Source organism: Pezoporus flaviventris, unplaced genomic scaffold, assembly GCF_033815535.1.
Source record: "Pezoporus flaviventris isolate CSIRO_AGI_PZ_B2104156 unplaced genomic scaffold, CSIRO_AGI_Pfla_v1 ptg000001l, whole genome shotgun sequence".
Lineage (NCBI taxonomy): Eukaryota > Metazoa > Chordata > Aves > Psittaciformes > Psittacidae > Pezoporus > Pezoporus flaviventris.
The window spans coordinates 51,129,160-51,150,482 of record NW_026892549.1 but is presented as its reverse complement, the minus strand read 5'-3'; the positions used below and the strand labels follow the sequence as shown (position 1 = coordinate 51,150,482).

At 41.2% G+C, this 21,323-nt stretch overlaps 1 protein-coding gene across 9 annotated transcripts in view; it reads left to right on the top strand.

Annotated features, from left to right (window-relative positions):
* MFSD6 (major facilitator superfamily domain containing 6) overlaps positions 1-21,323 on the top strand; it is a 49,020-nt gene that overhangs the window by 11,519 nt on the left and 16,178 nt on the right. For 5 of the 9 annotated variants that reach the window (XM_061457441.1, XM_061457424.1, XM_061457398.1 and 2 more), the window contains exon 2: positions 17,132-18,726. In XM_061457441.1, the coding sequence (XP_061313425.1) occupies positions 17,186-18,726 (1,541 nt within the window). In that variant the 5' untranslated portion in view covers positions 17,132-17,185. Of the gene's footprint in view, positions 1-8,342; positions 8,393-8,482; positions 8,581-8,717; positions 8,855-17,131; positions 18,727-21,323 lie in introns of those variants that run through there. The other 4 variants (XM_061457408.1, XM_061457417.1, XM_061457400.1 and 1 more) reach the window with 4 other exon arrangements.

Here is a 21,323-nt window from a genome sequence, read left to right as displayed (position 1 = left end):
TCGAGAGTTCAGGGAACCACCAGTGGTCCAGAGGTGATCTGCAAAACCAAATATAGTGTTTATTTGAAACAAGTACAAGAATGCACAACATTTTGAAAAACTGAAGGGAAAATAAACTGTGCTACAAGATGTTTGAGAACTATTGATTTATTGTTATTCTAATCTCTTTTAGTTCCCCAGAAGATTACAGCTCTTTGGTAAAAAGACATAAGAATAACCATGCTGAGTCAGACTGAATGACTGTCTAGCCCAGGCCACAGTCTCCCAGAAATGGCCCCGAGGGGCTGTATGGGCAAGAGTAAGACCAGGGTGAATATGGCTTATGTTCTATAATCTGGGGCTTTCTTTTCCATGTATTTGTCCATCCTCCCCAGCAACTTGATGAATTTTTATCATTTACAGTATCTTTGCGAGCTTTGGACATGTTTCCTACTAACCTCATTTGATGTTTCCTAATCCATGTATGAGAATAAGGAGTAAATGAATCCACTTTCTCCAATTCATAACTTTGTAAATCTGCTATATTCCTGCTAAGTTGCCTCTTTTCCTGACTGGTGAATATTAAACTCCTCAGCTGTTCCAGGTCATTCCAAACTTTTGAGCATCTTTCTTTGAACCTTTTCCAGCTTTAATATAGTCTTTTCGAAATGAAATGAGGAGACCATACCGATTTGTTCCTGTAATTCAGATGGGATCCATGTCTGAATTTCTCTCTGTGTGAAAAAAAATGCATATATTATGCTAAAATAGAATTCTTTCTTTCTTTGCAATTGGTTTTGCACTTACAGCCTTTCTTCCCCCTACACATAAGTACTTTGACAGTTTTGAACCTTCTGGTAATAAACAGTTAACAGCACACTGCAGCAATGTAAGAAATCCTCAGGGAGCTGGGTTGTACCTCCTAAAAGCAGATAAAATTGTCCAACCCTGCAGGCAACAGACCTTTTCTCAACTATTAATAGAACAGAGGGAAGAGAGGGGAAAGAAGAAAAGGAATTAGTAAATGACTTTAAAAAGCAGAGGTTCTGAGAATTCATAGTTGATGTGCTGATTTAGGAAGTTATGAGGAATGCCATAGAAAAAAGGTAAGAAATGTTCATACTGTTACATAGACGAAGACTAATTTTCCCACTTTTGTCACCTTCCTGTATTTTTCTTTTCCCACCCAACCATTTCAAAGGCATACCCTTATAATGACACATCAATTTTCTGTCTGCTTGAGGTTCAGAAATAGCTGAGCTGTTATAAATAGATCACATTCTGCAAGAGACAAAGAGAATGAAATATTGTAAAAGCTGAAAAATTTAGCTGTGGATTGAGATTTTAGGTGTCTCCAAGAGTGGAAGGACTCAGTTCGAAATGCTTTATTAGCCTCAGCAGAGGAACCCGTGCTCCTTGTGAGGCCAGGTGGAATCAGGTGGCACTTCTGGTCACAGTGCCAAGCAAAGAATGACGTTCAGTCCCATCTCTGGGAACTTAAAAGTTCAATGGCATGAGAAGGCAGCACCTTGCAGTTTCTTCACAGTTCCTTATGTGAAGCTAAAACACCAGAGGAAATTACTCTTTTATACTCTGTAGAGTCACTAAATCAGAATGTATAACTTGTACACTGGAATTTTTCTGTTGATACTCATGTACTCTGAATTGGTAGGGTTCAAGTTTGCTCCACTTTTCCACTTTGCCTCAAAATGCCTTAACTTTAGCCACACATCTTAGCATTTGGTTGAAACCTTGTCCTTGTCCAAAGAGGGCAGTGAAAAAATCAAAACTGGGGAACAGTCTAATACCCCTTTGTTTCTGTTTGAGGTCATTTATATCCCACTGACACTTCCAGCAGATTTTGGAAGAACAAGTAGTTACCCTGCGCTGAAATCTGATTCCTAGGAGTATTTCTGCAGCCATATATGTATAGCTGAGGTTGATTTTCTTCCCACTATCTAATTCTGTTAGAGTGACTGTCAGGAAAGATGATTTGGTGTCTGTGGGTAAAGTAAGACATTAAATGGAAGGGACAGAGTTTCTCTAGGATGTTTCTGTTTCGAAGAGAAGCTGCTTCCTGAAACGAGGCTGGGTTTCACAGTAGTTATATCATGGCAACTCGCTTGACATAGATATCCTTGCTCAAACTTTGCCAGATACAATGTCATGCCACTAGTGCAAAACTTGATCTTTGCTTGAAGCATGTCTCTGTCCCTGCATGTCACTGGCTTTAATACAAGTTTAGGCCAATACACACTGCAGAATCAGGTTCTTAAAACCTAAATTAACATTCTGTTGAAAACTAAACATATGTTGTTGTTTTTTTTTTACTGTCAACAATTTAGTTTCCAGGTTTGGAAAAGAAACACTGTTGGGGAGGAATCCAATGAATTTATTAGTGAGCGCGGTAGGTGTGGAACTGTTAATATCTACTCAAAATATGAGATTTTGTTTGTCTTATTTTTATCCTCAACTTCAAACTCTGAAATAAACAGATGTTCTGAAGCTTTCCACTGAGAATTCTACAGTACGCTAAGTCCTAAATTAAATACACTGTGATGACTGGGATATTGTAAGAAACAGGTGAAGAGCTGTGTTCAGTATTTCTGAAACAATTTGTACCATTACATTGTCTTTATCTCACATTGCACTGATAGTCCTAAAAAGAAAACATCTAAAACATTTCTTATGTGTTACTAATAATTTTTATTTCCTGCCAGAAATCTGAATACAAAAATAGAAACATCACTTTATTCACTAATGTTACCAGATAACGTTAAGCTGCTGTTACTATTCTGTGGCATGACTGACAACATAGTTTGCCTGTCCTAAACACAGTTTAAACAGATGAGTGCTTCTATTTGTCTAAAAAGGTTCTATTTATTTCACACTCAGTCTTTATCAGAATCTCAGTGCAACTGAAGCATGGCAATCCTCCTACTGACACTTAAGTACTTAGATCCTTTGTTCTTTGCAGGGAGGAATATTATCTTGAGAATTTGAGAAGGGCATAAGTAAATTGCTCATTGTTTTAATCAAAAATCACATTTGCATGTACTAAATAAAAATACTGAGTTTAGTTTTGGTTTAGGTTTGCAAAGCTGCATTGTAAAAGACCTGGATTTAATCAGGAAGACAAGATGATATGGCTATACTTGTATCTGATTCAGAAAAATCAGTTCAGTTAAAAACTGCTTTGAGCTATCACCATTTTTTTAGACATATAAATAGTGAGAGCTAGTCCTTGGATTGAAGTAGAATAATCTATAATGCTCTGTAAAATCAGCAGTCATTTTCTTGAATAATCTTTCACTACGTAGATTACTGACCCTCAATTGAAATTTGCTTTCGTCAGGGAATATTTTGCTGTGCAGTGGTATTGTATTACCTTTAAAATCTACTCTCGTGAAATTTGATTTAGTCAAAAGTTGATAACTCAATTTCCCATTGACCTCAAGTCACTGACTAATAATTAGGAAAACAGAGATATCTGTCCCTATATCCATGTTGGTTTGTTGTTTGGTTTTGGTGTTTTTTTCTGTGGGTGTGAATGACAATAATAGAAAAAAAATTCTTGCTTCACTGCCAGTATTTGCTCAACCCCTTGCTCTCAGAAGGGATAGAAGGAACTTCCTAGGGATCAGAAAAAACTGATCAGTTTGCCATCCCTCGGTCATATACCTGCAGTTATTAAAAACATGTTAGGCTCAATAGTTAGTACACTCAATGCAATGGAGAAGGCATGTACATGTGTTATTGAGGCCAAGTGTGGAAGTAAGGACCCATCCTGCCAAGACATCAGGGGCAGAGGAGGTAGATGTATGTCATGTTTTTAACTAATCTACTTGCCCTAGTAATTTTGGATTTTTTAAACTTAAGTTTTCTGGTGTTTATTTAGAATAAAGTCTCTGTTCATTGTTTAAGTTTGGTCTTTTCTGGGACCTCTCTATAACAGAAGGTCTAAGCAGATCTATTTCAAAGCTGTAGCCAGTTAAGCTTCCCTCCCTCCATGAAGACAGGCCAGAGCAGAATTCATTGTAGGTTCAGTAGCTGTGTTGCATAAATTGTCTCTAGTTCCTCCCTGGACTACAGAGTCAGTGGAGCTCTGCACTTTCTGTAGCAGTGGAGCTTATGACAGGATCAAAGTCATCATGATTTTGCATATATTTGATGGCACCAATGTTAGCAGCAGCCCAATGGAACCAATCTGCTGTGTGGACAGCAAAACTATTGAAGCTTGATTTCCTATGGTTATTATACTTCTAGATCTGTTCCCTTGTCTCCACCACTTTAAAAGCTTTGGCCGTCTCTTCTCTTTTCCCTTCAGTTATCTCACCTGACCCCCAGTTCTTCATAAAACCATAGAATAGTTAGGGTTGGAAAGAACCTTAAGACCATCTAGTTCCAACCCCCCTGCCAGGGGCAGGGACACCACAGGGTAACTGAACTGCGGCTCACGCAGTTCAGTGAATCACGGCCAGTGATTAACTGGACAAACGGAAGCCGGCTGTGGAGTTCATGCCATGCGCTTTCTTCCTGTGGAGGGCACTGTCTTGCATTTCTTTTCTTTTGTCAGTCTCTGATGTTCACACAACCGTATAGTAATTTAATATTTGCGAGACTGTCACCACACATCAAATTTTGATACCTGCTAGTAGGTTCAAAGGTTCTTGGGGTGAGGAAAGGTTGACTACCCTATAAGCAGATACTATGCAGACATAAATCTAACTTGGGGGGGGGTGGGGAAGAACCTAACCTGTAGGAAAATGTATGCGTACATACACACAGTAAACACAGTCAAAGTAAATGCAGTTTCTGTAACTAGTATTTGGCTTTGTGCATTGCTTTGCCTTCTCTTTGCTAATGAATGTAATCCTGCTGAAAGTGATAGATTAAAAATCAAAGGAAAAGAATCCTCTGCTTCCCTGCCAAACCAGACAGACCACTGCAATGGTAGCTTGTTGTCTTACTGGTTGTGAATATTTTGTCCTTGGCTACCATTAACATTGCTTGCAGCTGGGTATGATTTGCTGATTCACTGGATGACTATTTCTCAGTTCCTCTGTTGGGACTTTTACTGGTAATATAGTTTAGTGTCTGAAACAGTAGGGAAAAGCCACTTTATTCTTCATAGCTTGAGGAACAAGAAGACTTGACTTCTTCCCAGATTTATGCTGGGATAAGTATGAACTGTGTTATGAAGAACTTCTTAAAGAGGAAGAAACAAATACCATAGTTGCCTTAATGCAGTACCTCTCCTAGCAAAGGACTGACTAAAAAAAAGTAGTTCATGCTATGCAAAATATATTAAAAAATATATTAAAGGTCTGAAGGTAATGAAGGCTTTTCTGATGTTTTCATTGTACTCTAGAGCAAGTCCTGCCAGCACAAATCTCACCTTCAACTTATCTTTCTAATCTGGCTGATGTAAGTGGGTTTTTTTTAGAGCTCAGAGTTAAAAGCTGCCGAAGGACAGTAGAGTATTTTGTGCCAGCCAGAAATTCTCGATTTCAAAGTACAGTTCTAGCTTATGAAAGAAACCAGTTAGTTTTTATGTACACTAAAATTTAAGCCTCTAGAAACCATTTCCATAAGATGGGGCTCAGATACTTCATCTTTATCATTACTGGAAAATACCAGATGCACAAGATGCGTATCTCATGCATATAACATACCAGATGTTTTTCCATGGAAGTTTGTGTGTTATGCTGTATTTATTTTCCACTGAGTCTTTTCAAGCAAAATCTACCATGGTTAGTAATGGGCAGGTTTGTTTATTTTAATTTTATTTAATGTGGAATTTTACATACTTTTCAAAGATAACTGCTTTAAATTTTTCAGTTTATTTGGGGCTTTCTTTTAGACATTAATTTCGTTTGTTTCTTTTTTAAGTAGTGAAGCATTTGTAACTCCTTTTTACAAGTATTCTCACCATGATAGATGGTGAAGTGATGTAGGACACATAAATTGAAATCTTTACAAAGTGACATATGCATTGAACCAAAAGCCCACAGAAATCCACAAGCATTCTTTCCATTTCATGGGCAAGTTTAACCCAGTGTGGGTTTGTAGTATAGAGTTCATTATATGGCATGTATATGTGTGAATTCTGGTTATTTTATAAAGTATTATTTCTGAATATTCTAATATGCAGTGGTTGGGTACATATTTATTAGTGTCACTGTATTAGCTAAGAGAGAGATTGTTGTTTGGTATATCACATTGATGTATCACATTAACTGTGATTCAGAGGCCTTTTGAAAAGAAGAGATCTTTTAATTAAATTTAAATAGATTTTACACCTGACTCAGATTTTTATTTTCTACAATGTTTTACACTAGCAACTGCTTTAACAGAAAACTTTGTACTTTAAGTAGGGTACAATTACATTTCCTTTCTCTGAACACTGCTTTGGCTATAAATGTGTAACTCTTTGTGATAAGGATACATTCGGACAGTTTGTATGCAGTGCTACAGTTTCTCCATTTTTGCTAATCCTCATTTTCATAGCTACAAGAACAGCAAAAGAAGTTCCTGAGCAAGCCTAACAGGCTGTAATCCATATCTTCACACAGAGCCTCACTGGAAGAGGCTTTTTGCAGGGGTTACCTCACACTGATTGCTGGCCATGGGCCCCAGGCTTAGCCATGTCAGCAAACTCGCTTGGTACTGGATTTGGCTTTTAAACTCACTAAGAAACCATTTATGTATATAGATAAAGAGATACATATACATATTTATACATGCCATTGTACCCCCATTCCTCTCTGTCTGCCTCAGTTATGCAAACTTGCAGTTTTCTCTCAATTTCTTACCTTGGGCAAAGAAAACATTGTAAATTACTCTGTATTAGTCATATTCTGTATTTTGGTCCTCAGCTGCAACCCTTTTGTTCACATACCAGGTTATGTAACAGCCTGCAAAGAATTTTTTTTTACATGTTTTGTCATGATTCCTCTATTCAGAAAGCATTTATTTGTTTGTTTGTTTAGGGGATATCCCTGGCACCAATGAAACCAAGTAGAAGGAAGGGGAATGATCAAGGTGTAGCTTCTCAAAAACACAGCTCCAAGAAAAGGAACTACAAGCAAAGCTTCAGAACATGGTCACATTCTTAGTGTGTGTGTGGTGGGCAATGTTGAGTTACCACAGTTTAGGGAAAGACTGCTTTTATGGCTGCAGTAAATGTAGTCTGTGACTACAAAGATCAGCTTTCTCTTTTCAGTTCACAAACAGTGACTGGAAATGATTTGAAATAGATGTTCTCTCTAAAAGCATTTGTAGTCATTTGCCAGAAAGTCTCCATCCAGATTAAATCATTTTATGTGGAGCTGACATCTGGTTTATTACAGTGATATTTTGTAATTAACCCCACAGTATATGAGCTGGTAGTTCTCTATCTCTTAATTCAGCAAGATGACTGGAGGCCTGCACTCCTGGTCTCAGACGTGGTTTTTGTCTGTGGTGAACTACTCATAGGGGATATTCTGAAAGATGAAGACTGTTGAAAATCCTTCCAGAGACAGATGATAAACAAGCCTTCTCCCACCCAGGTTACCTCCCGTATCTTTTGTCTCCTACTGACTCCAGGAGCAGCCTTTACTGTAGGAGATGACAGTGACCTCAATAGCCTTCATATCCACATACACAGATCACACTGCATTAGTACCTTAGCATGGCAGGGGAATGACCTTAAGAGAGCACAGCCTTCCACATGCACTGGTGTCTCTACCACTTCTATGAGGACTCAAAGTAAATGGGTCAAACACCCATGGTGCTCCCATTCTTCTCTGTCCTCAATTATGCAAACTTGTATTCTTAATTTCTTCCCTTGGATAAAATAATGCCTTTTTTTTTTTTTTTTCTTGAGAAATGAAGGATCCTCCCTCAGAAAAGGGAGGTACATATCAGAAGATGTAAGCAATGTGTTTGTCCTGTGATACCCAGTTAATGTCAGTGTCCTGGGCAGAGACAGCCCGTGTGTGCTTCGGAGAGGGATAGCCCATGGAGGCTGCTTGTGTTACTGACTGCTTGGACTGCAGCCCAGTGCGAGCTCCTGTGTACAGAGCACCCTCACCCCAGCTCTTTAGTCCTCAGACAACTCCACTGCCTCCGGGTCAGTTGAGGGCTGATAAACACCCCACATCCTAAACCAGCCTTTCACTTTCTGCCTTGATTACTGCCCTCCCTTAGCTTAACACGGCTCAGTTGTCGCTCAGGAAGTTATTCTCCCTGCCTTCGTTTTTTTGCCTCAATACTTAGTGCGGGGGGCTTGGGGAGGTGGGGGGGGAGGGGGAGGTGGGTACGTTTATGTTGTTAAGCATTTACGCAATTTAATTCGTATATAATTCCAGAAATTCCAGAAATGATGATGCTGAAGGGATGATGCGAGTGGCTGCGGCAGGCACTACAGGTAATAATTTAATTCCTTGTGCTGCAATACGTGTTTGGAACTTCGCAGGCGCAGGAAGCACTATGACTGTTGAGTTATTTGGTTGTTTAGAGTCCACGAACGCTCCCCAAACCCTATTCTTAAGCCAGACGCACAGCCCGTGGCCCAGCGGAGGTGCATACCTACCATCCACAGCTTCAGCAGAGCACGTAAGTAAACGGACTGCCGCCCCGTCCTGCTCGGAGCCCCGTCCGCCCTTGGGGAGCGCGGCGGCGGCGGCACGGGGCGGGCAGGTGCCAGCTCCATTCCTTCCCTCAGCGTCTCTGCTCGGCGGCTGGGCCCGGCGGGGGGGGGGGGGGCGGGCGGTGGAGGGTGCGCGGAAGCACCGCCCCCAGCAGCCGCGGCGGCAGGAGGCGGCGACGGGCGGGGGCTGCGATGCTCTCAGCTGCGCGCCCCCCCCGGAGCCGCCCCCGGGCGAGGTGAGTCAGCGGGGCTCCGCGGTGCGCAGGGGGCTGGGCCGGCAGCCAGGCCCGCGGTAGCCCGGTCGCCGCCGCTTCCCTTGACCGCGCTCCGCGGAGCGCTGGCAGCGGGCGGGCCTGGCCGCGGGCCGGCGGGTACCGACCCGGGGGTTGCTGCGGGCCGCGCTGCGCCGCGGGGTTGCCGGTGGCCGAGGCGGCTGGCGGGCCGGCTGTGGCGCATTTCAGCGCTGTCGGTGGGAGCCGGGCCGGTGAGGCCGTTCCTCTCCTAATCTGTGACCCGGCTGCGGCTTCCTCCCCGTTGGAGTGACGGGCCTTGTCCAGCAGCCGCCCAGGATGCTGCCGTTGGGCCCTGGTTTCAGCCTTTTCCTTCCCATCGTAACGGCTGCTGCGTTCAGCGCTTCCTTCCCGAGGTGTTGCCTGCGCCGCGCCGAGGCCGATCACCTGCTCCTCAGCTGAGCTGGGGGGTCGGCGTGGGCTGCTTCGCCCTTGTTGAGGTCCCCCGCGTTAGCTGTGGCTAAGCAGTGACCTCATTAGGGTGCCGGCCCTCATCATCGGAGCTCAGCGTTGTGGTGAGGCGTTACCACCGTACCTGCGGTAATCCGAAGCCGAATGTCCCGTGCCCGCCTGTGTCACCTCCATTCCCGCCGGTGGCCGCGGTCTGGGCAGTGTCCCATGGGAACTGGTGTCGCTGTGCTTGTCCGTGCTGCTAATATCTAGCTGTAGTGTTACGTGTGGCTGTCACTCTGTTTCTGAACCCTTAAATCCTTAAAGTACGATGTTTTTTAGTAAGCAGGTTGTCAGCTGCTCCTTTGCTTATTAAAACAAGCATAGGAACAGATGCTTGTTTAAGGAACTGGTGCTGGAGGTACCATAGGTGTTATGGATGCCTGTTAGATGGAGTTTAAAGCCCATGTTTGGTCAGCAGCTCTAAAGTTTTAACAACAGGCTCTTTTAAAATGCTGTGTTAATGAGAAGTACAGCGTTGAAGAGTGATGAACTCGTAGTTTAACGAAGAGTGGCTGTACGAACATAATAGTGAAGTATCTCAGTCAGAACTTGCCCAAACATTCATTACATTACTGAGATACACAGGGTCTAGTTGTCCACTGTATTTAGTAATACCCAAGGGAAAAGATTGTAAAATGCTAGTTTTCCAGCTTGGTTATTTTTTTTTTGTATTTGTTTCCTTGGTTATTAATAGCGGACAAAAATGAAATTTATTGTTTGTATTCTCTGGAGACCCAGTAGGAAATAGGGGAAGAGGAAACAATTGTCTTTTTAAGGATGGTGCTCATGATAGCAGTCATAAACATAGTAAAAATCCTAAACAGATTTCAACAAAAGTATTCAAACAGGTGAAGTGAGTCTATGAGAGCAAAAGCTGATGAAGTGAGGGGCTAATGAAGTGAGGAAGCTGTGGTGGATCACTTATGTAGCTGGTGCAAGGGCACAACTTAAATACAACCTGACATTCATCGTAGTCTTCGTTACAGCACCATGGGCCCAAGTGTATACAGCAGTGCGGGAGAGTGTGACGGGTGATGCGTGACACAGCCCAGCCCCAGCACCATGGCTTTGCCCCACGGCTGGGTTTGCTCGGAGCTGGCACAGCCCTGCTGCTCCTGCTGCAGCCAGGCTCTGGCCGTGGTGCAGCCGGTGCCTGCCTCCCTCCTCAGCGCTAGCAGCAGCTTTGCTTCTGGAGCCCTGCGGGCCTGACCCTGGGTGTTTTCCTGGCCTGTAGTTGAAAGCACGCTTGTTTGCTGTCACTACTGAAGTGTAAACCTCGGTGGTGTAGGTATGTCTTTGGTAAATTAAAAACTGGCTAAAAAGATGGAGTCTAATGCTGACAAGCTGATTCAGGAATAGAGTCTGCTAGGACACCTTAACTTGAACATATTTGATAGAAAACATAATTGGAAAGCAGGAGTCCTAAAATGTGAGTTTAATGCTTTTTCGCTAGCAGATGAGGATCTGATAGTGTTCTTGTCATCTTTAATGTTAATGTTAAGCACTGTTGTATCAACTTAGCAACTTCAGACCTATCATAAAGTGCATTAAACCTATTATAAACTTGATCTTGACATATTTCAGACATACTGTCGTTTCTCAATCTAGTTGACTAAATGTGTCAAAGTATGTGGGGTTTTACATGCAAATTGAATTAAGTAGAAAAGCCTATCGACCAACACATCAAGTGAGTGCATGTCAGCAACACAAAATAAAGCCATTTTGAGTTAAGTGGTTTAGAACGAGGTGGTTTCACTTCATGGAAGCCCTAATTGTGGTGGTTAATGTTACAGCACTAGTATTTCACTTCAGACTTGAAAGAAATGTATTTCCCAGCACTGAGTTAATTCACTAAATGTAATTTATTCCTGATTTTATAAATTCAGAGCAAGGTGTCAGTGCAGGGGCCTCACAGGAGGACTGCACACCTTTAGAGAGCAGGGGATGGTGATGTGGGGCAGGTGGGTCAGCCTGTGTGAGTTGGTCATAGGGCTTGGCAGGGGACAACTCTTCCAAGGGCTCTGCTTGGAGGTTGAGCTACATGGGAGAGGTTTTGGAACATTATGCAAGAGTAAATTAAGCCTATGTACTTCTCTGTCATGAAGTAAGTTGTTTGCATAAAATCCTCCTCCTTTTTGGCATGGATGCAGGTGACAGTGCTGGGCTGCTCCTTAGGGGTGAAACCTCCTTAGAAAAGGAAAACATGGTCTATTATTCATGTTTGTTACAGCAATGCCTTGCAGGCTTGCTAGATGCAGGGCTTAATTCTGAGAGATGCTGCACAGATCCTGTAGCAGAAAGTCTTTGATCCAAAGGTTTTGTAGTTTAGATTAATGAGACAAGGGGGCTGAGGAGGAGATACTGTGCATGAGCAATATGATGGATGCACTTGTGGCAGTTGCACCAGCTGGGGGATGAGTGAGGTGAGCTTTCTTTAGAAGATGGAGAGTTTTTAAGTCTGCTTCTCTAGCACGGACCTATTCTGAATCAAACAATAATTAGTGACTTTAGAAAAAAGGTTATTCAAGAAACATGTTTCCTATGAGCAGATTTAAAACTCTTAGCATGAAAATTTCTTGTGCTGGCTACAACATCAACTTTGCTAATCTGTGAAAATCTGAGAGGGAAAAATAAGATGTGATGCCATGTTGGGTGGCATTGATTTACCCACACAGTGCAAACAGCAAGCTAGTCCGCTCTGTTTTTACAGGTGCATGTTGCTTCAGAGATCAACTAATGATTCCTGGTTTGAAATTCTATTCGTAGAGTATGTATTCTGAGACTGTATAAATAAAAATCTACAGAGATTTTTCTAGGGATTTGATGTGTTAAGCTACTTTTGATCATTCTCACTGTCTTCTGATTAACTGTCCTGGGTTGTTTTGTTTGTTTTGTTTTTGGTTGGTGGGTTGGTTTGTTTTTTTTTACATTCATTATATATCCAAAGCCTGATTTTGAGGCTCTGCTTTGTGACTTTAAATTGTACTTCAGTCCTCAAATCCTAATGAATGGAACATTTATGCTGAGTTAAACTTTGTTTAAAAGCAGCAGTGTTCCTTCCCCTCAAATCTAACTTTCTGCTGGAATGCAAGTGAAGTTTTAATGCCATGATGTTTTCCCTGAGAGGTTTAGGGATTTTCTGACCCACTCTGATCTGTTCATTAGCTTTATTTTCTTTCCTGAGATGTGGTGCAAAGCAGGTGTTCTGAGATGCTTTGGTTTTTTTCTCCAGGTTTTGGGAAGAGTGGCTCCAAGGGGAGAGCTGAGTTTTAGTTACTGTATTTTCCGTATTATAATTTTCTTTCGTTTTATAGTTAACTTCTCATAACATCAGATTGTCTTGAACAGATTAGCTTTTTATCCTTTCTGAGCTTGAAATCCTCTTAATTCCTAAGAGAGCCAGAGTAAATGAGGATCAGTTTAAGAAATTAAAAAGCCAAGAATGCCAAGAAGATCCTTAACTGTATGTAGAATACCCGTACTTGCTCCTTCCACCTACCTGTGTAAGAGCCTTGTTAAAATAACCATTGCATTGTCATCCCTGAATTCCTTGGGACACGTGATTTTTCCTCTGTTCATCAAATAGTTGCTCAAAGGTACAAGTCTGCAGGAAAGTTGCTGTAACTGTTAGCAGAAGATGGTTGGACAAAAGATGTGTTGATGTAAGGGTTTGAAAGTGTATTTTGACTTGCTGGAGGTAAGATGTGAACCAAGTGACAGCAGTCGGTATCAGGAAAAATAATGGATTCTAGTATTTGCATATCTGTGCAAAGCCTGAAGGAAGAATAGTCTTGTGGTTGAAAAGTATATTCTTTATATGTGAGAAGTGCCTGCACTTGTGCATGAGCTGCTGAGAGGCTGAGTGATGTTGCAGAATTAATCCTCAGCCTGAGAAAGCCAGATTGGCCCCAAGCTTTCTGGGCAGCTCTGAGCAAAGGGCCTTGTGCTCCTGGGCTGGTAGAGTCATAGGCTGGGAGGAAGTGGGCAGTTCAGGTTGTAATGAAGACTTTTTCCACTGTAGCCATGTCAGGGGTGATGGGATGGTGCAGGAACAAGGACTTGGTTCCCTGTTGTGAGTTCTGTACTGGTTTGGAAATGTAAACCTGTGGGAGTTCAAAAGCTTGCTTGTCTGCTGGAGGACTGAGATGCTTTCCTGTGATGTGTAACTGCTGCACTGTCCGCTTGCTACGCCTTTTCTCTTGCCCTTTGAGGGGCTTTCTCAGTATCTTTGAAGAAGTTCCTTCTTAGGGCTTTGTTGTATGTGTGTACTTGTCTAGTTTAGGGAAGATAGCTTCAAAATTGTTACTCCTATTTTTCAGAGTGATGTTACCACTCTGCAGCCTCTCTGGTCTTGCTTGTCCTGGCTGAACTGATGACAATCAACAGGCCTCTACCAAAACTTCATGCTTCATTCTGCCTCGATGAGTTAAAATCTGTCTTCACACTGAAATCCGTTCTGTTTACTGTCTAAACCTTTCTTCCTTGCTTATACTCTGTTGTTCGTTTTAAACTTGCTGGTAGTGCTGTCTTCTATCCTCCTGTTGCCTTGTGGATTGGAAAAAAGGTTTTGCAAAGTGAAGATACAGTATTGGAAGGCTATGGTTAAAATAACCAGTAGATAACTAGTCTCATTTAAAAGGACATTGGTTTTCCTTCTGCTTTGATTTGCTGCATGTTCAGTCCCTGAATGGTATAGGTGTTTTTGCCAGTATAAGGAAAGCCCTGTAGATTACTTTTCTGTGGATTTTTCAATAACAATACCACTAGTTTGCTTTTCTCATTTTCAGTCATTTATTTTTAGTCTTTAAAAAGTTGCTAAATAAAATCACTTTCAAAAGCCTGACTCCTAAAGAAACTAGTGATCAAAACATTAAAGAATGCCATATGGCTTCTACTAGTCTTGATGCTGTTACATTTATGAAGAGTATATTCTGTGTTATTAATAATATTCAATGAAACACTCTTAGGGTAGGAAAATATTTACTGGAATTCCTGTGAAATAAACTTTTCATAGCATTCTAACCCAAGATGTTCTAGTCAAAATACTAGGATGGATCTTTTGGATTAATCCTTGCTCACAACAGATTAGAACAAGACGGATGCTGGGGCAGAGACACGTTATGGAGGGAGGGAAGGAGGAAGATGCAGCAGCTGAAGTGTTTAAAGATGAGCAATATAACAACTTTTAACATACCCCCTATTCATACAGTGTACAAAATTGAAACCCCATTACAATGAAAAAAGGAAATGGAATTTGAAAAGATTGAATACTATTTGCTCTAAAAACCTTCAGTATAATTTATATATGGAATCAGATGGTTTGGAGGTCATATACAGGGATAAAGAACATAGCTGTGTTTTTTAATTCAGGGTAAGTTCAGTTACAAAGAAGTTGGCCTAATACACAGGTGGTTAAAATACAAGTTCTATCTTGTCACGTAATGGGGACAGGGAAGGAAATTTATTCTTCACAATTAAATGCTGTAAAGCTCTGATACAGCTACTAAGCAAGTTCTGCAAACAGATGAGCATATGCTGTTTTTGTTAGGACACAAGAACAGCACTGAAACCACAGTTACATCCCCTTGACATAAGTGGGGCCCTGCACAAGTTCTGGAGTCTTTGTTGTGAAAGCAGGCAAGGGATAAAGAAAATAAAAGCACAGATGATAACTGATTGATTTACTTGTTAGAAGGACTTGTTTTATGGATATAGAAGTGGAAAATGAGCAAATATATGAGTAAAAAACCCCACAGTCCTTCCAGCTGTCAGGTGGAAATGGCTGCCTGAATCAAAAATTGCTAGAGCTAACTAGACGGCTGCTGGGTTTTGGTTCATGTGGCTTTTGATGGTAGCAGGTAAGAGCAAGAAAATGTGGTTTCACATTGAACTGTTCTAACAACTTCATTAGGACTTTTTCTAATCTTTTGATACTTGAAATACTTTTTTAAATTGTATTGTCTCTGAAGGAACTGGAGAAAAAAGCAGTTTCTGTGTGTGCTGGCATTGTTTTAACTTCTGAACTTGAATACATGAATATTTAAGGTTCTGAGATTTTTATGCAACCTTTTCTCTCTAAGTGAAACCAGAGATCCTCATAGGTAATATCCCATTGAAATTACATTTAGAATTGAAGAACACAAACCTCATGAGTGTTTGGGATTTTAATGGTGGTATTTTTAGACTTGTCTATCACTGAACTTTGTAAGGTTTTGATTATTTTAATGGACTGTTGCTTTCAGAAGTATCCATAGTTGGTTATATCAGCTGCTATGTGTTGGATCAGTAAGAAACAGTTAAATTGACATGCTTGTCAACATTAGGGTCTCTTTTCTGTTAATAGCTTTGCATTGGTTTGCAAATCCATTGTCAGTATTTAAATTAATTCTGAATAATAGCTAATTTAAAGGCACTGACTATATCAGTGCATGACTAATTTTAAGGGGATGATACTATGTTTACGGTTGAGTTTTGAAAGACTGCAATTTCACCGGAGTGTTTCTCAAGCAACTAAAGTGCAGACCTGCAAAAAAAATACTTGAAGTTCCTGGAGAAGGTATTCCTTAACCTAACTCGAATGCTCTTGGAGAAATCTCAGGTTCTTTTGGAATATAATGCTCTTTTCCTTGATCCTTGGAAAAGTTCCTGTGTGATAGGAACACTAATCCAAACCACAAAGGGATAACAAAACCAAAAAGAAACTAAATGTTCAACTTTCTCATAATGAATATGAGCTAATACTAGGTTAAATTTACAGATACTAATATAGAAGAAATAGTTGCCTAAGAGAATGATTTTGAGCTGGTAGTCTGCTGGCAGAGCTTTTCCTTTGTATTCCTTGAAAGGAAAGCTGCTGTTAGGTAGCTTACCTTATTAGTCTGTTGTTTTTAAATGAGAGAGCTAGTTGGTCAAATCAAAGTCTAAGTAGTGGTGAATGTATTTTTAATTGTTTCTTGTCCAGTCTTACAGTTTTCTGCAAAGGATAAATATGGGAAGCTACAGTGCAGTTACCTCCCAATCCACCTTTCTTCAATTTCAGATTTGGACTTGAAAAGGTCATTATAGGGTCTGTACTTAGTCCTTTAGTTTCATTGCTCCTGAGTCTTTGATACCTTTGAGGTTGTTATCCTAATTTTGAGAGTTCCTTGTTTTAACCTTAAAGCCCTATCCTGATTCCCATCTCTCTTGCCATTCAGCCAAGAAGCTTAAGCCTTCTACCAGTTTCTGCTGTAGTTGTGGAGCGTTTAGGAAATTGTGTTTCAAGAGGAGGTTGATGAACCTTTTGAAAGCTGTCATGAGGCTTTGGATAATAATTTGTTTTGATAATTAAAAAACACAGATATATATGTGGCTGCATTACTTAATTACAAAATCTTGGCTATCCTTTGGTATAGTAGGGAATACTGGGAATAAAACAGTTAGTCTTGGGGGAGAAAAGACAGCTTGAAAGAAAAGACTTGCAAATTCTAGCACATAATTGCCACAGTAACTTTGAATATATAAATTATTCCCTGTCCTAAACATGAAATATGTCTTACTGCACAATATTAAAGCTGCTGTTGGGAGAACTTCACAGAATTGGTCGTAAACCACATTTTTATTGATGCTATCACGTACCACTAGTCTAGACAAATGGCCTTCCACACCCCGATGGTGCGTTTATTGCTCAGGGATGTCACTTATAAAATAGAAGCTGGCTTTGTCCTTGATGACTGTCATTGCAGGTCAGTTCCTGTGTGGTACCTTAACCACGTTGTCTTTCATTTGTTCCCAGGGTAGCCTTGCTTCCTTGAGAGAATATACAGATACTGGATGCTTTTGGTAAACCATGGCAGCTGATGATAAGGTTGCCATTTTGACCGACGACGAAGAGGAACAGAAGAGGAAGTATGTGCTTGCTGATCCTTTCAATGGCATTTCCAAGGATCAAGATTTGCCACCCCATAATGAGTCCCCTTCAACGGAGACAACCACTGTCCCGGATGAGGAGCTAGATTGGTTAGAAAAGCACTGTGTCAAAATAAACAATGATCTCCTCATCTCAAAGGTCTTCTATTTTTTCTTCTATTCTGCATATGGCTCCCTCTACCCCTTGCTGCCTGTATATTATAAGCAGCTGGGTATGTCACCCAGTCAGAGTGGACTTCTGGTGGGCATCAGGTACTTTATTGAGTTTTGCAGTGCTCCCTTCTGGGGAGTGGTGGCAGATCGCTTCAAGAAAGGGAAGGTTGTCCTCCTGTTTTCACTTTTATGCTGGGTTTTATTTAACCTAGGGATTGGATTTGTTAGACCAGCCACCTTAAGATGCATACCAAGGGGCCTCCCCCCAGCACACCCCACCAATGCAAGCAGCCTTTTCACAACATCTGTGCAAAACATCTCATCTTCTCTGCTAACCACAGCCAGTACTGCATCCCCAAAAGCTCGTAGGAAGAGAGACCTGCTCGCTTCCAGCCCAGTCACTTTGGAAACAACAGGAACAGCTAATCCTGAAGTAACATTCCTGTTACCTACACAGAGCAATGATGTGGAGTTTGTCTTGGAAAACAGTACCCATCTGACTTTGAAAAACAGCACCACTAGCCCGGTCTCACCAGGGAACACGACTCCGAGTACCCTGCCAGCTGCTGTCACCACAAAGCCAATGCCTTCTGACCAAGCTGTGCTCATTTATGATCAACAAGAAGTAGAAGCCATCTTTCTACTCATTCTGCTGGTTGTCATCATAGGAGAATTTTTCAGTGCTTCCTCCGTTACTATTGTGGACACTGTAACTCTGCAGTACCTTGGCAAACACAGGGACCGGTATGGATTGCAGCGTATGTGGGGTTCTCTGGGCTGGGGGCTAGCCATGCTCTCTGTGGGAATTGGCATTGACTATACTCATACAGAAGTTGGCATTGAAGGTCAAGGATGTAAAGCTCCTGAGTACAAGAACTACAGGATAGTGTTCATCGTTTTTGGTGTTCTGATGACAATGGCGTTGATCGTGGCCACTCAGTTTCGATTCCATTATGCGCACTTCAAGCAAGACGAAAGTAAGAGAAAAGAGGTAGAAATCTCACAGGTGGACAGAAATGCCTCCAATGAGTCCTCTGATAACACTCCTACCAGTATGACCCAGTCACAGTCATTCAGTTTTTGGGACCTAATAAAACTGCTGTGTAGTATCCAGTACGGCTCGGTGCTCTTTGTGGCATGGTTCATGGGGTTTGGATATGGCTTTGTGTTCACCTTTCTGTACTGGCACTTGGAAGACCTGAATGGTACCACCACACTCTTTGGAGTTTGTTCTGTGCTCAGTCATGTGTCTGAGCTGACTGCCTACTTCTTCAGCCACAAATTGATTGAACTGGTTGGTCATATCAGGTAAGATGCTATCAATCATTAAAGAGCTATACAAAAAGATGCTGAATTTCAGGCTTAGCCTTATGATACAAAGTGAAATGTAAGCTGATTTTTATTTTAAAATTTCAAGTCCTGCTCAGTTATGTAGCTTGCCTGATGCAGTTTTTTATTGTTATTTTAGGAGCTGAAAATGCCCTGAAAAGCTTCCTTTGTGTTTGAGTTGCACATTAGTAGTGCATTGTGCCTGGCGCTGTAACCTTTTGCAGACAGTTCGGAAGACATCCTAGTTCAGTGATGCAAAGCTCTGTTAGAGTTCTTTGCGAATCGCCACCCACTCAAAGACTGTTTTGACATACAAATACTGTTAATTTAACTTTTTTTTAACCTGTGAGTAGCAGCGTTTTGGAAAACTCGTGCTTTAGCCAGCTTTAGCATGCTTCATCCCTGGCGGTGTTCAAGGCCAGGTTGGGCAGAGCCTTGAGTGACATAGTCTAGTGTGAGGTGTCCCTGCCCACGGCAGGGGGGTTGGAACTGGATGATTTTTAAGGTCCTTTCCAACCCCAATCATTCTGTGATTCTTTGATTCTCCTTGTAGGGCAGTTCTTTGCCCCACAGTAGCCTGGAAGGGTGTCGCTTGCATCCTGAGAGGAGGATGATTCTATGAAGAAGTGAGGGGAGCACACCTCCTGTGCACATGTCCTGTGGATCAGTCTCTGGGTGTTGGCAGAATGAGGTTGCAGCCTGGTGGTGTCGCTTACAGTTCAGTTCCTTGCAGCTGCTTGTGTCAGCTCTTGAAGGGAGATGGCTGTGTGGGGCTTCTCCCATAGTTTTTGCCCTGTGTAAGTGAAACTGACTTCTTCCAACATGTTACTTAATGTATGTTGTTTTCTGCTAAACTCATAATGACTTAATTTTGCATATTCTAAATCTCTTCACTGTTCTTTAAGAAAAGATCGGGGGGAATCTGAGTTAATGAAGTCATAAAGGGGTGGTTTTATGTTTACTCAGGTACTTTGTTCAACTGAGCACAGAGCTCTGTGCTGTTAGCATCATGTCCTTTCCAAAGGCCCTGTTTATAGTCATACAGTCACTGAGATGTATTTTTAAGCTCTCTGCACTGTTCTTTTTGTGCATTTTCTGTTCTGTAGGTTTGCTTTTTTTTTTTTACTCGGGTGAATTTTTTGATTCGACTTCTACTAAAAATGTTTGAGATGCTTAGCATGGTAATTTGAGAGATTACTTAAAAGATGCTTTCTTTCTTCCTCTGAACTGAGGAGTATCCCTTGACTTTGAGTCACTCTTTTAATCTCTGAATTTGACAATAATCAGTATATGTGACAACTTGCATGCAAAGGCTGGAGGAAGGATATGGTGATGGAGGACTGGTGAGAACAGACCACAGTCTTGATACCTAAAAATAGCTTGGGTGTGCTTTTTCTGTGTATATTGTATCTGTATATAGCACAGAATTCAGGCTTAGGCTTCAAGTAGAGAAAGAAGAAAAACCAAAGGAATGGTAGGCTTCTGAATAAGATGAAACAAAAGGGGACATGAGCATCGGCCAGTGAAAAGAAAGATAATGTGCAGGATTAAATCCTGTTCTTTTTGCTTCTTCTTTGCACTGTTAAGCCTATGAAGACAAGACTGGATCAAGATTAAGTTGTTTAAACACTAGCTCCTATTTGCGGTGAAACAAGATTCTTTATACCTGCACCTGGGAAATGCACATTAGTCATACTTTAATGTTACCTAATGCTTGCTTGTATTTAGTCATCACAGTTTATGAGCTGTCTCCTGTTTGCCTGCCTTCCTGTACTCTTTGAGCTGTGTTCAATGTATAGTTTGTTCAAGAGCAGGCAACCTTTTTTTAAAGAGGAAAGTACAGGAATTCATAGCTCATATTCTTTGATAGCTCTGTATATGTGTCTGCTGCCTTTTAGTACAGATGTTAATTCTTCCATTAATAAGAGCCAACTATATATCCTCTTTGGGACCATCTTAGCCAGAAGTATTCGGGAATAGCACTATATATTTTTTCCTATATTTATATATTTTTTTGAGCTATAATAGCTCAAAATTTCCTTGTTCTGGGTTAAGACTCCTAGATATAGACAATCTTTCTGTATTATTTATTTGAACATTATCATTCAATCTTTTCTTCCTGTCCCAATTCTCTGGAGAAAGGCATGAGCATCAGAATTGCGGGTGCTGTCACAGTAGGAGGAAAAAATGCTATTGGCTGTCCTTTGTTGAACTACAAGAAGAAGGCCTTACACCCTTGTCAGATAGAAGTTCAGTTTTCCTTTTCTTGACTTGTGAAACTTTGTTTCTACCTTTGTATGGGGTGGCATATAGGACCCTTACAGTGTTTTGAAACCTATTCTATTTTCACTCGGTTGTTGTTTTTTTTTTTTTAACTAATACTCAGATTATTGTCCAAGCATTTTAAACATGACCATGCTAAACAGGAGGTGATTAAAATGCCTGATTTCTGGCTTCATTAGCTTTACTGTTCATCCACATGTGCACGGCATGTGTGTATATGTTATACATGCTGCTAGTGTTTTTAACAGTGTATATTAGCAGGCCACTAGATTAATCTGGAGTAATGGTAGTGA